The 13837-nt window shown below is 54.9% G+C and overlaps 2 protein-coding genes across 5 annotated transcripts; both read left to right on the forward strand.

The window, feature by feature from the left end:
• Positions 1-527: 527 nt before the first annotated feature.
• Positions 528-3408, forward strand: TMED4 (transmembrane p24 trafficking protein 4). Its single transcript, XM_087938623.1, has 5 exons — positions 528-683; positions 773-873; positions 967-1119; positions 1449-1595; positions 2351-3408. Exons 1-5 carry the CDS (start codon positions 545-547, stop codon positions 2498-2500), a joined length of 690 nt encoding a protein of 229 aa, XP_087794749.1. The 5' UTR covers positions 528-544; the 3' UTR covers positions 2501-3408.
• Positions 3409-5305: 1897 nt separating this feature from the next.
• Positions 5306-11715, forward strand: DDX56 (DEAD-box helicase 56). Of its 4 annotated transcripts, none has more exons than XM_087938617.1 (14): positions 5306-5399; positions 5487-5648; positions 5730-5890; positions 6438-6608; positions 7358-7448; positions 7665-7909; positions 8160-8282; positions 8460-8573; positions 9294-9392; positions 9594-9660; positions 10615-10704; positions 10831-10936; positions 11221-11300; positions 11438-11715. In XM_087938617.1, exons 1-14 carry the CDS (start codon positions 5328-5330, stop codon positions 11507-11509), a joined length of 1653 nt encoding a protein of 550 aa, XP_087794743.1. In that variant the 5' UTR covers positions 5306-5327; the 3' UTR covers positions 11510-11715. The 4 variants fall into 4 exon arrangements, with proteins under 4 accessions (XP_087794743.1, XP_026570874.2, XP_087794741.1 ...); XM_026715089.2 differs by having other exon boundaries at positions 9294-9388; positions 9584-9660; XM_087938615.1 differs by having other exon boundaries at positions 5487-5890.
• The last annotated feature ends 2122 nt before the right edge of the window (positions 11716-13837 follow it).

A 13837-nucleotide genomic window follows, 5' to 3' on the forward strand; every position in this document is an offset into this window, starting at 1 on the left:
GTCTTAAAAGTTGCCAAGGTACAAGAAGTAACGGGTGGGATGTTATTAACAAAGCTCCAACCTAGAACTAAGGGGACATTTCCTGGCAGTGAGGACGAAGTGGAACATCTTGTCTTCGAGAGAGTTGTGGCTGCTTCATCACGGGAGGCTTTTAAGAAGAGACCGCCTCTTGTCTGCAGTAGTGTACGATCTCCTGATCCAGCAGGGGGTTGGACTAGAAGACCTCCAAAGTTCCCAACTCTGACTCCTGACTAGTCAGATTAACAGAGTTGGAAGGGACCTTGGAGGTCATCTAGTCCAACCCCCCGCCCCACGCCAGGCAGGAGACCCTACACCATTTCTAACAGACGGCAGTCCGGTCTCTTCTTCAACTCCAGAGCCACTGGGTGCCTGGGTTTCGGCCCTTCCCGACCTCCCAAGGGAGGGCCAAGCCCGAGACGGGCCCGGCGGCTGAAGGGGGCCCTGAGGGAGCCCGCGGGCGCCAGGCTGGGGCGTCGGGCCACGTGACCGGCCGCGCATGCGCGCTCGGCGTCGGCGGGGCGCCATGGCTGCCGGGTGGTTCGTGGCGTTGCTGGGCGCGCTGCTCTTGGCCGGCCGGGCCGCGCGGGGCCTCTACTTCCACATCGGGGAGACGGAGAAGCGCTGCTTCATCGAGGAGATCCCGGACGAGACCATGGTTATCGGTGAGGGGGGCGCGGGGGGGGGCTCTGGCGGTGCGGGGGGTCGCGCCCTCCCTCCGGCTGACCGCCGCCCCTCCCCCCTCGTCTCCTAGGCAACTACCGGACGCAGCTGTGGGACAAGCAGGCCGAGGCCTTCCTGCCCTCCACGCCCGGGCTGGGCATGTTCGTGGAGGTCCGGGACCCGGACGCCAAGGTGAGGCGGGCCCGGCCTGTCCGGGCTGGGCGGGAGGAGGAGGGGGGCTGAAACCGCCCCCCCGCCCACCTGACCCCCCCTCCTCCCCCGCAGGTGATCCTCTCGCGGCAGTACGGCTCGGAGGGCCGCTTCACCTTCACCTCGCACACCCCCGGGGAGCACCAGATCTGCCTGCACTCCAACTCCACCCGCCTGGCGCTCTTCGCGGGGGAAGCTGGTAAGAGGGGGGAGAGGGAGGGGACAGGGGTAGGCCGGGGGAGACATGGGGGGAGGGAGGGAAGCCGGGGGAGAGGCCCCCTCCAAGGATTGCCCCTCTCAAACACGCCCTGTCTCTGGTTGGGGGTGCAGAGGAGGAGGGGAAGTAGGGAGGGAGGGGGACAGCCCCCCCATGAGGCTCTGCCCCCTCCCCCCTCCCAAACACCTGGTGTCTTTGGTCCAGGGAGGAGGGAAAGGAGGAGGAAGGGCGACAGACACCCCCTCGCCCGTGAGGCCCTGCCCTCTCATCCCGTTCCTCCCCGATGCTCTATTTAATTTCGTTGTACAATAAAGTAAACTAAACTCTGTCTCTGCTGCAGCGGGTGCACCTGGACCTCCAGGTAGGGGAGCATGCCAATAACTATCCGGAGATCGCGGCCAAGGACAAGCTGACGGAGCTGCAGCTGCGAGCCAGGCAGCTGCTGGACCAGGTGGAGCAGATCCAGAAGGAGCAGAACTACCAAAGGGTGAGGCTGCCAGGCGGCCCCGGGGAGGGGCCCTCTTTGTGCTGGCTCCCTGCGATGGTGTGGGAAATGGGCTTTCCTGCTGCCAAGGTGCTTGCGGGAAATAGATAAGTGTTTGAAAGGCATTGGAATAGAAGCAGCTCGAGCAAGTAGTTGGGCTGTTGGGCTGAGCTCCGAGCTCGGCCGCTTGGTTGGAAACGAACGGTGTCCGAACGCCAACGCAACGTTTCGAATGGCCAAGCTCGGAGCTCTCACCCACAGCCCCTGGACAGGTGTATTTCTTGCCCGTCAGTGCAGCCCCGAATTTCCCTCCAAGGTAAAGAGTGGTCTGACGTTAGACATCCTGGGCATGGCATTGGAGAAACAAATGTTTTGACACCAGAGCGACTAAGGTAGCTGAGTTTGGGTCACCTTTGGACACAATAAGAAAGAGGCCACACCGGGATTATTATCCCAAGTCCCTTACAAGTTGCGTTGGTCTGGAGCCAGAAGGACGAGGTTGCTGTGTAGCGTTTTAACCTATTATAGATGGAAGTGGATGAAAAAGCCCGTAGTATTCTACTCCGGGTGAACTTGCTGGCTTTCTCTCTGAGTGGGATGCGAGAATGGCAAAGTGATGCAAGATGCTCTGCGAAACGGGAAAGGTCCTGCGTCTGAAGGAGACCTGGGTCAGGTGGAGGGCAGCGGCTGAATGAAGCGTGACGGGAGGAGTTGGGCCCGGTGTGTTCTTGATGCTGACCGCTGTGTTCCCTCTGCAGTTCCGAGAGGAGAGGTTCCGCATGACGAGTGAGAGCACCAACCAGCGGGTGCTCTGGTGGTCTATCGCACAGACGGTCATCCTCCTCCTCACAGGCATTTGGCAAATGAGGCACCTCAAGAGTTTCTTTGAAGCCAAAAAATTGGTTTAACGTCTTCAGAATCCCACAGGCCATTATTCACCAGTGCCCCATTGTTGCTTTCCATTGAGTATTTTTTTTTTTAATTTAAGTACCAAACCGAGAAAGAAGCACCACAGACAAGGCCCCTGTCCCAATTATACAAATCCACAAAAACATCTCAAAGGTTACCGTATTTTTGTGCTGTGAAGCTAGTAAGGATAGCTTGCCTCCAGCGTCGAGCTTTCCTGGAACATTCCAAGAAGCTGCTTTACCAAAGACGGAGGGCTCCTTCCATTCCTTTTGTAAGAGCTATAGTTTGCCTAAAAGCTTCTCTTCTAAAGGCCCCTGTAACTCCTGAACTATTCCACAGAATACAACTAGAGGGAAAAACAGATTTACGTCGGAACTGTGCAGCAAGCCTTCCTTGTTCAAATGTCATTGGTCTAAATATTGTTTAGCATTTCAGCGGTTGTCAGGTGGCCAAGGGATCGAAGGATTTTTTTTTGCAGCATTTTCTCTTCAAAATCCTTTTTTTTTTAAGTTCTCAGTTCTCTAAGCAAAGATTTGTTCTAGGCTGGAGAATCCATGCAAATGAGGGGGTAGTAGAAGTTGCCCCCAGGTTTGTTGTAAAGGTCAAATAAAGAACCCCCTTAAATTCGTAAATAGTTTGACTTAGAGCTACTCTCAGATGGAGATACTCCTTGGATAGAATAATAGTGTCATCTCTTCTTACCAGCCTTTCTGTGATTTGGAAGTAGATCCTGTAAATAATCCAGCTACGGAGCAACACAGTGATGCAGTTTGGCAGCAGAATTGGACCTCTGAAGTAGTAGGGCTGGAAGGGGGCTTTTTTTTTTCCTTCTCCGCTTGCCTGGGCAAGTTTGTCACGAGGCCCGTTTGTTACAGTTTTGGATTGAAATAAAGCTTTTTTGAAAGAGGCTTTCTCTATTCGTTGGTGGGGAAAAACAAGGGTGAAAACCTGCTGAACTATAAAAGTCCACAAATTCTTCACTGGTGGTAGCAAAAAGGCCAAAAAATCCATTTAATCACTTCCCCAAGAGGTTTTAGGATAATATCCCAGTATTTCTCAGTCTACAGGTAGTTCTTGACTTACAACCATTTGTTTAGGGACCAAAATTGCAACGGCACTGAAAAAAAGGGGCCTATTGCTTTTCACATGAGTGTTGCAGCTTCCAATGATCAGAATTGGGACGCTTGGCAACTCAGTTTCCCTGAGTCACATAATCCCCTTTTGCAGCCTGACCGGGGAAGCAGGATGTTACTTCAGTGATTCACTTAACAACTGCCAAGTCATAAAAAGGAGCAAAATTCATTTTAAAGCTGTCTTGCTTAATACATTTTGGGATGAGTTGTAAATCGACTACCTGTAGATGTAAAAAACCCATAGCTTCCTTCTCCCATCAACAGGTAAAGGGAACTGTGTCGTAACCCTGATACAGCCAGATCCTTGGAATTGTGTTGCGCTCTGAAATAAGCACTTGGCCCTTGGGCTTCTATACTGCTCCACAGTGTTTTACAGCCGCCTAAGTGGTTTACCAGCCTCTTGCCCTCCCTCCCCCAACCGTCTGGGTCCTCAAACCTTGGTGTTCTCTGCGGTTGAGCTTACAATACCTAGCTTGGGTAATGAAATGGGTGGCAAGGAAACAACCAAGCTTAGAAAGGAACCCTTATTTTTAACCCCCAGCTACAAATATGATCCTTTATTGGCCTCTGAAATACATCCCAAGCGATCAGGTGGCCTACATAGGTTTGCGTCAAGTAGAGAAGGAGCCTCCAACCTTGGCCACTTTAAGTCTGGAGGACTTCAACTCCCAGAATTCCCCAGCCAGCAAAGCTCAAAGGGAGTTGAAGTCCGCCAGGCTTAGAGTGGCCAAGGCTGGAGACCCCTGAGCTAGAGGCCTTGAAAGCCCCACTTTTGTTGTTAGTTGCGAAGTCGTGTCCAACCCATCGCGATTCCATGGACCATGTTCCTCCAGGCCTTCCTGTCCTCCAGAGTCCATTTAAGCTCACGGCAACGGCTTCAGTGACTCCATCGAGCCCCCCTCATTCTCGGCCATCCCCTCCTTCTCCTTTTGCCCTCAGTTGTTCCCAGCATTCGGCTCCTCTTCTCCAGGGAGTCCTTCCTTCTCATGAGGTAGCCAATGCCTTTGAGTTGCCTCTTCGGGACCTGGCCTAAAGAGCAGTCAGGGTGGATCTCCCCTCGGACTGACGGGGTGGATGGCCTTGCAGTCCGAGGGGACTCGCAGGAGTCGTTTTCTCCAGCACCCCGAGTTCAAAGGCCCCCATTCTTTGGCGCTCAGCCTTCCTTAGGGTCCAACTTTCGCAGCCCTACTCGGTCCAGGGCAATAACCCTGGGCTCTTTCCAGGAGCACCTGCAGGCCTTCTGATCCCCTGGGGAGCCCAAGGTGATGAAGGGCTGCTCTTGGCAGCCTCACCCACCCCAGGTGCCCCCCTCGTGCAAGGGGCTCCGGGTTTTGCAAGGTGACCCCTGAGCAGCTGTGGGTCAAAAAAAAAAAAAAGGCCGCCCTCCCCTGGGAAATAGGGAGCAAAGCCACCCGCAGCATCAGCGGAAGGATCACAAAGCCAAAGCCTTCCTGCCGCCCGGAGGAGCCGCCCGGCCTTGCACTCTCCCAAACCCGGGCAGAGAAAGCCACTTCGCAGCGGGGAGCGAGGGAGAAGCGCCCTCGGGAGGTCCGGGGTGGCTGCCGTTCGTTCGCCCGCCCGCCATCAGAGGCTGCTGTGGCGGGGCGGGGCCGCTCCGCTCGGGCGGCTCTATGATGCCGCCCTACGACCCCCGCCGCCACTTCCGGCGGACGGAGGGGGGCGCAGCAGCAGCATGGCGGCGGCGGAGGGCGGCGGCGGCGGAGGGGGCTTCGGCCAGATGGGCCTGGACGCGCGGCTCCTGCAGGTAGCGGGCGGGCGGGCGGTGGGTCTGGCGGGCCGGGGCCCCTCCGGCGCGGGTGCTGACCGGGCGGGCTTGCTGTGTTCCCGGCAGGCGGTGGCCGAGCTGGGCTGGGCGGCGCCGACCCCCATCCAGGAGAAGGCGGTGCCGCTGGCGCTGGAGGGGAAGGACCTGCTGGCCAGGGCCCGGACGGGCTCCGGGAAGACGGGCGCCTACGCCCTGCCGCTGCTGCAGCGCCTGCTGGCCGCCAAGGGGGTGAGTGGCCGGGGCTTGCGGGGCGGACGGCGGGGCGGGGGGTCTCCGCCGGCCTGGCCTGAGCCCCCTCCTCCTTGGCAGGCGGCGCTGGTGGCGGAGCAGGCGGTGCGGGCCCTGGTGCTGGTGCCCACCAAGGAGCTGGCCCGGCAGGCGCTGCGGATGCTTCGGAGGCTGGCCGCCTACTGCGCTCGGGACGTGCGCGCCGTCGACCTGGCCGGCCCGGAGGACCTGAGCGCCCAGAGGTGAGCGGCAGCAGCAGCAGAGGCCGCATGGCAGGAGGAGGAGGAGGAGGAGGAGGGGGGAGCGGCTGGAAGCCCCTCCGTGGCCCTTCAGTGGCCTCCCCCGTGTAGAGAAGCCCCCTCCGCCCCTCCAGAGAATGAAATATTTGGGGGAAGACTAAAAGAGGCAGAACATTATATTTCCCCCAAAGGAGAGAGAAAAAAGTTTGCTTTGTTTGAAATCTACTTAACGTTTCTCTTTTTCTCAATTTTTTTTATTTTTTGCATTTTTTTTCTTTAAGTTGTGTTTACTTATAATTACATGGACTGCGTATATATGTTTGATTCTGTCATATTCTCATTGTATGCTAAATAAATAATTTGCTTAGTTTGTATTTCACTGTTATAATCACAATTCTTAATACAAGTTATATATAAAAAGAGGAAAGACTTCCCATCTGGACGATGCCACTGAGTTGGCCTTGGCTTATCTTCCCCAGCATTCTTTCAGAGAGTTACCTGTGATTCCTCCAACCTTTGGTCTTTACACCTCCAGTTTTTTGTCTTGCAGACCCCTCTTGATGGAGAAACCAGATGTGGTGATAGGAACACCATCACGGGTTTTGGCACATCTGCAAATGCAAAACCTGAGACTGCAGAATTCGTTAGAAATTTTGGTGATAGATGAAGCTGACTTGCTTTTTTCATTTGGCTTTGAGGAAGACTTGAAGAATCTCCTCTGGTGAGTTCTGATTCTGAAGTGCTGTGATTTTATGGTTCAGTAGCATAAGAGAAAATGAAGGAAGAAAACAGAACGGTTTTCATCCTGTTACATTGGCCCATCCCACCTGGTCAGGTAACTGACCCTGTCAATTAGGTCCAGGATGAGAGACTTCGCTGCTGTTGCCCCCACCCTGTTGAACAGTCTGCCCTCCCTCTTTTTTTTTTAAGATTCTTTATTTTAACTTGCCTTAGCAGCTTTCTTGTTGTTGTTTAACAAGAAGAAATTCCCAGAATGGTACAGACCTTCAAAAAAGGAAATAACAGGCTCTGGTTAAAGAGAGCCTCTTTTAGCTTAATCAAGATGAAGGTAGTCCTCAACTTATGACCACAACTGAGCCCAAAATTTATGTTGTTAAGTGAAAAAATATTCTATGAGGGTAACTCGGGAGTGATCTAAATTTAATGAGTTAATTGGAGTTGGTTGGAATTTTATTAGTCTGAAAGTGAACTTTGTTAAGAGGAAGTTAAAAAAAAGTTGTCTTAGAATGTTTTGATTTCAGAAATGTTTTTAGAGAACTAACTCCATTTATTCTGTGATGACATTAAAGCTATTATTTGTTTTAAGCAAGAGTTGTTCACTGAAGTGTTCTGTGACCGTTGTCTTGGGGGCATTTTGTTCTCTTCTGCTGGGGGGGGTGGTGCATGGTGGGCTTTGGGTTTGCTCTGCCGTCCCATCCGTGTGGCTGATGCAGTCGTGTTTCCTTGCAGCCATTTGCCCAAGATCTACCAGACCTTCATCATGTCGGCTACCTTCAACGAGGATGTGCAGACATTGAAGGAGCTGGTGCTGCACAACCCGGTAAGGAATGGCGGGTTGGCATTGGCGGGGAGGGGGTGGGGAGAGGGCAGAGGCCGGCCTGGTGCCTGCCTGGATCACAGGCTTTGTACTGCAGATGGCCAACCTTGAGTCGGGCTTGGCTTCGGCCCAGCTGTGGTGGCACAGAGCCTGGAAGAAGCCACTTCCTGTGTCCTCCTGGCTGTGTGATGGCCATGTTTCCACGCTCCCCTTACGCAGGTGACTCTCCGGCTGCAAGAAGCCCCCTTGCCAGACAGCTCCCAGCTGAGCCAGTTCCAGATCAAGTGTGAGACCGAAGAGGATAAATTTTTGCTCCTCTACGCCCTCCTGAAGCTCTCCCTGGTGCGGGGAAAAGTCCTCCTCTTTGTCAACAGGATCGACCGCTGCTACCGCCTCAAACTCTTCCTGGAGCAGTTTGGGATCGCTGCCTGTGTCCTCAACTCGGAGCTGCCTGCTCAGTCCCGGTGAGCCCCAAGAAAGGGGAGCCTGGGCTTGCGGGAGGAAGGGCCGATATCTCCTGGACAGGGACCAGGAAAGACCCTCCTTCCTTCCTTACTTCGGATGCTTCCGGATTGAAAGGGTTAAGCCAGCCGGCTGCTGCCCCAGGGACGCTGGCAGGATGACAGCACACCATTAATGTTGCTAGTTTTCTGGGGCTTGATGATCTCTGGGGTTTGGGAACAGCCCTCAAAGCCTGGTCTGGCCTTCTTCCAGGTGCCACATCATCAGCCAGTTCAATCGGGGCGTCTACAGTTACATCATTGCCACAGATGAGCAGGACCTGGCAGAACCAGAGGTGACTAGCAGGAAGAGGAAGAAGGGCACCAAAGGAGAAAAGTGAGTCTGTCGTCCCCCGTCCCCCCCAACACAGAGAGAGAGAGAGAGAGATTCTTCATATTGATAGTGGGAGGGTGGCTGGAAGAGGCCTCGGGTTTTCCTCCTTGGCTTGATAGCCAGGCAGTCGTGGCCTCCTTGGACGCGGCTTCCCACCTGAGCCTCTGCTCTGCCTTTCAGGGGCCAAGACCAGGAGTACGGGGTCTCCCGAGGCATCGACTTCCACAACGTGTCCGCGGTCTTCAACTTTGATTTGCCCCCCTCCTTCGAATCCTACATTCACCGAGCGGGCAGGTCGGTGGCCAAACCCAGGAGGGTCTCTTCCGCAGAAATGTGGCAACGCGGGAATGCCCAGCCCCTCCCAGGGCTCTAGCCTGGCACGGCAGACGGGGGCAGTTTGGGGAAAGAATCTGGCAGATACTTTGGCTTCTGGGTCCCTTTGAAAAGGCAAATTCTATTGCTTTTGGGTCCTGTTTTTTGTTAATATGGAGTGGAGAAGGCTTCCACGTTCCACACAACTCGTGTTTCCTAAGAAGCAATTCCCTGCCCTCTTCCCAGCTAAAGTCTTGCTCTCAACTTTCCCCAGGATGGTAAATAATCCAGCAAGAACTGAAGTTCTTTGCTCTGGGTGCAGGTCTCTGGTTTTAATTGGAAAGTCCACAAGCGTTTCTGCTTAACACAAGTCTACCCTAGGTCTGTTTGGCTTTTCCTATGACTAAAAATAAAACCATTTGTCCTTGAAGAGGATTGAACAACAAAACAATTTCAAATAGGAAGATAAAGACCATCTAAAATCCCCAAAGATTTATTTGGGCACAAAGTGCAAGTGTTGTGCTTGAAGTTGCACAGCCAGGCCAGGAGCTTTGAAGGAAGTTCAGGTGCTCTCAGGCGCCTTTTGTTGCGACTGAAGGCAGCTGCCACCTTCATTCTCTGAGGCAGGAGGGGGGATCCTCCTGCTGGGCCTTGAGGCCCTCGTTTGCCCCCCTCCTCTCTCAGCCGTTGACTCCCTTGCAGGACAGCCCGTGTTCAGAACCCAGGCACAGTCCTGACCTTCGTCCTGCCCTCTGAGAGGCTTCAGCTGGCCAGAATCGAAGAGGTGCTTACAGCCGGTGGGTGAGGGAAGAATTACGGGGTCCAGGGAAGGTGGGGGGGGTGTCCCCGAGGCTCTGGATAAGCCAGGCCCAGAGCGCAGGGGGCCGGGAGTCTTGGGACCTCCCTCCCCGGCCAGCTCCGGGGCCCCACCCTGGGTTGTCAGCAATGCACGGCTGTCCCCGGCAAACTCTATACTGTGCTTGGTCCTTCAGAGAGCGCAAGCAAGTGCACCTTGACGCCCTACCAGTTCCGGATGGGGGAGATCGAGGGGCTCCGCTACCGCTGTCAGGTAAAAGCCGCTTGGCGCGGAGGAGGCCGAGATGGGGTCCTCGGGGAAGGACGTGGCTGAGTTGAAGAGCAGCTGCGGTTCCCACAGTTGCCAGCAAGAGCCACATCGCCACTGCGGTCTCCTGTGGGAGTGTGGGGGGAGGAAGCTGGGCCCCTTGCTGAGAATCGGGAGCGTTGAGTCTTTGCCATCAGGGCTTCAAGGGGAACTTTCTGGAAGAGAAAGTTACTTCCTGTAGCAAGTGGCCACACTAGCGCACGAGAGGGAGCCCAGGCCAAACAGAGGAGAAGACAGAGAGACGTGAGGGAACACCGTGGCGGCCTTAATGCGGCAGCCTGGGGGGTCTTCTGACACCTCTTGCTGCCTCCCCTCCCTCCTATAGTGGTTGGTTTAGGGCAGGGGGTCTTCAGTCTGGACAGCTTTAAGGCTTTGTGGACTTCAACTCCCAGAATTCTTCCTCCAGTCATGTTACCTCAGGGATTCTGGGAGTGGAAGTCCACAAAGCCTTAAAGCTGTCCAGTTTGAAGACCATCTATCCTATCCTATCCTATCCTATCCTATCCTATCCTATCTTTCTCACTCTATCTATTCGATCTCTCTTTATCTATTCCAGGGGTCTTCAAACTGGACAGCTTTAAGGCTTTGTGGACTTCCACTCCCAGAATTCGTCCTCCAGTCATGTTAGCTCAGGAATTCTGGGAGTGGAAGCCCACAAAGCCTTAAAGCTGTCCAGTTTGAAGACCCTGGCCATAAAGAGTGTGAGATAAAGTGTGCAATGGATGAGGAAGGGAAGTTTTCTATTTTCCTGGGGGTCCAGAAAGAGGGAGGGGCGGCATAGCTGGCTGGAGAATCCTGGGAGTGGAAGTCCACAAGCCTTAAACTGGCCCAGTCCGAAGAGCCTCGGCTTGGGGCATGAAGCGCCATTAATGGCCCCTTCTCTCCTCCCCTCTGCCCCAGGATGCCATGCGGTCGATCACCAAGCAGGCTATCAAAGAAGCTCGGCTCCGTGAAATCAAAGAAGAGCTGCTCAACTCGGAGAAGCTCAAGGTACCCCGTGTGGGGCGGAGAAGCTGGCCCCAATCCCCCCCCCATCTCCTCCCCCCACTGCTCCCTTCTCCTTCCCAGGGGCGGCCTCCGTCCAGCTGATCCGCCCGTTGGTCCTTTCTCTCCCAGACGTACTTCGAAGACAATCCCCGGGATCTGAACCTGCTGCGCCACGACAAGCCCCTTCACCCGGCCATCGTGAAGCCCCACCTGCGCAACATCCCAGAATACCTGGGTAGGGGCCACGCTTTGGAGGGGCTTCTCCGCTGTTGGGGAGGGAGGGGCTGCTAGAAACCGAAGGCCCCTCTGCGTCTCGGACAGGCGTGGCGCTTCCCCTCTTTCTCGTAGACGTGGGCCTTTCTCCTTTCCAGTGGGCTGGATTTGGGGCAGAAGCCTCCCCTGGGTTTCCCAAGGAAGTGGAAGCACCTGGCGGGCTGTGCGCAGGGCCAGGAGGGGCCGGGGGGTGGGGTGGGGGTGGGGGTTGCCTTTCTGGAAGCTGACAGGCTCTTCCTCTTGCAGTGCCTCAGGGTCTACGACCAGCAGTGCCAGCCCTCCCTGGGAAGCGCAAGCGGCGGAAATGCCCAGCCTCCACTAGCAAGGTTGGTGGTCTCCTCTGCTGCCCACCCCCCGTTCCCAGGGGAGCAACTGCAGCGGCCGAGCCTGGCGGCCAAGGGCTGGGCTGGAGCTCTCGGGTGGTCCTGGGGCGGGGGGGCTAACGCCACGACCTCCTTCGCAGGGCCAGCGGAACCCCTTGCACAGCTTCAAGAACACCCGGAAGAAGTTTCGGGCCTTGGCCAAGCCCAGATAAGCCACCGGAGCCCTCGGCTCCCACCAGCCGCAGGATCCCTGGGAGTGACCAGAGACCGGTTCCCCTGGCCCGGAGGTCAGGAGGGCCCTACAGCTGCTCTCGCTCTCTCCCCCCGTCCCTGGGCTCCTCTTGCCAAACTGCCCCCGGCTCAATAAATTGCCATAGCCAGGACAAAAAAAACCCTTTCGTGGGGCACCTGGTGCCGATTCCTGACTCCGGCTGCGTCTCTTGGGTGCTCTCGTGCGGATGGCCTTCAGAGGAGCAGGCAAGGCGGGAGGGCGTCCCGCAAACACCTCGGCCTCGTGGGAAGCAGCACTGTGAATTTCCGGGAGCCAGCGGAGTTGGCTCTGGAGCAGAGGCGGCGCGCACCCTCTTCGCCTAAATAAAACCAACCGGCGTGCGAAAGGGCCGGACGGCGCCTGTTGCCAGAAAAGGTTCTTCCCGGCAGGCTGGAGCAGCCGGCCCCAGGGCGCCTTGCCAACCAGTGGGCCGGGGTGGCGGCTGGTGGACTCTTGCCCGGCTTTATCAGGCCTCAAGGCCAGGACAGGATTGTAAACCTTGAAGTGGCAGGATAAGAGGCTCAGAGTGTCGCCTTTGCGTGGCCTGGCCTGATGTGACGTTGCACGCGAAGGATCAGGAGGGCAAGGAGGCCCCTCCCCCGAGTGCTTTGGCTGGACTCCCCTTTGCGCAGCCCCCCCCCAATTTCACCCAGCAAGGACGGGGGACTCGGTCATGGTATTAAAAGGGCCAGAGCTACGGAGATGGCGGGGAGGAAGGAGACGGCTGGGGCAGCCTTTGGCGGATGCTCCGTCAGGAAGGCAGGTGGCGAGGCCATCCGTTGGGGCTCGGCATCATCCTCGGAAGGAGAAAGGCCCATCTTCACCGGAAGATCACGTCTGGATTTAGCGCTTGTGAGGGGGGGAGAACAAGGAAACCGTTCCATTAAATGAAGTTTAATTGCCAATTAAGTTTGTTCTAGAAATGGCTAATATGTACTAATGTGCAAACATAAGTGGTTGAGGCTGTAATGTTATCTTCTACCGTGCTAAAAAGAGTCTGAGGTCCACACTTTTACCTCACATTTTCTTTTCCCTTTTTCTTTCCCCTACTTTCCCATTCGTTTTTATTTTCCTTTGTGTTTTGTATTTGCAGAAACTAATAAAAATAAGTGGCGTAAAAAAAACCTCTTGGCGTCCTTGGGTGGAAGAGAAAAGGCCCATTGAGGACACCGAGTCCGGCCCTCGACCAGCCCAAGAATGCAAATTAAAATGGCATCCCAGACAAGCAGCCGGCTGGCCTCGCTTTGAAAAGAGTCCCGCAGCTGATCCAATATCCAAGGAGTGTCAAATCTTTCACTTTTGCTGGAAAGTGACAGGTGGAGGCCTTTTTCTATGCCCTGTTTAAATAGGTGTGGCCCCTATGCTTGTTCCAAGTGGGTCCTGTCCAAAATTACCTGTGAAAACCCAATTCTGCGGAAGCGAGCAATGTCCATCAGAGCCGGCCTGGTTCTTCTCTGTCTGCCATAACACAATTCCATTCATTTTGCGAGCTTTTAGATGCTTTACTTTCTTAACCTTGCCGGTCCAGTGGTAAAAAACAAACAACAACCCCACACTTTATGGTAGTTTCCTCCTGGGCCCGAAGTTCCAGCAAATAACCGTTGTTGTCTTTCAGTTCCTCCATTTTAAATTCCTAGAGGCTGCTCTTTATCTTTGTTGATGATCATTCAAAACTATCCCATTTTCTTTGGCAATAGAATGACGTGGCTTTCTGGAGATAAGTGCCTTTCGCCCATCATCCTCAACAGGAGGAGAATATGCATCAAAGATCCAACTGGGATCCTTTGTTTACAACTTTCAAGCTCGCTGTGGCCTTGCACCTGCCTCCCCTTATCTCGCTGTTCTCTTTGAGTTGTGTCTTTGACCGTGACCGTTGCTCTCCACTGCCCTCCTACACTGCCTAACGGGGAAACCTGCCCGCCTCTCGCTTCCTTCCGCTCTTGGGGCTGCTGGGCTCGGAGGAAGACATTTCCCCCCTTTGCTCTCCCTCCCAAAGGTTCGGCACCGAAGCCATAGGAGCCAAACCAGTATTATTTTGTTGCAGGCCAGTTCTTCTTTTAGGGGTTTTGGGCAGTGCTGGCTCGCGTTTTACCTCTCGATTCATCGAGACCCCTTCAACCATCAAGTTCATTTTTGCATTTGCTGCTATTGTTTTTTATTCTAAAGGAGTTGCAACTTTCCACCAAGTGCTGCGCTCACATCATGGAGGAAAGTTCAGAGACCAAAATGACTGTTAGGAATGTGTAAGGTTGCAGATATACGGAGGAGC

This window comes from Pseudonaja textilis, chromosome 9 (genome assembly GCF_049901715.1).
Source record: "Pseudonaja textilis isolate UNSWEBS1 chromosome 9, rPseTex1.2, whole genome shotgun sequence".
In the NCBI taxonomy this organism is placed as follows: Eukaryota; Metazoa; Chordata; class Lepidosauria; order Squamata; family Elapidae; genus Pseudonaja; species Pseudonaja textilis.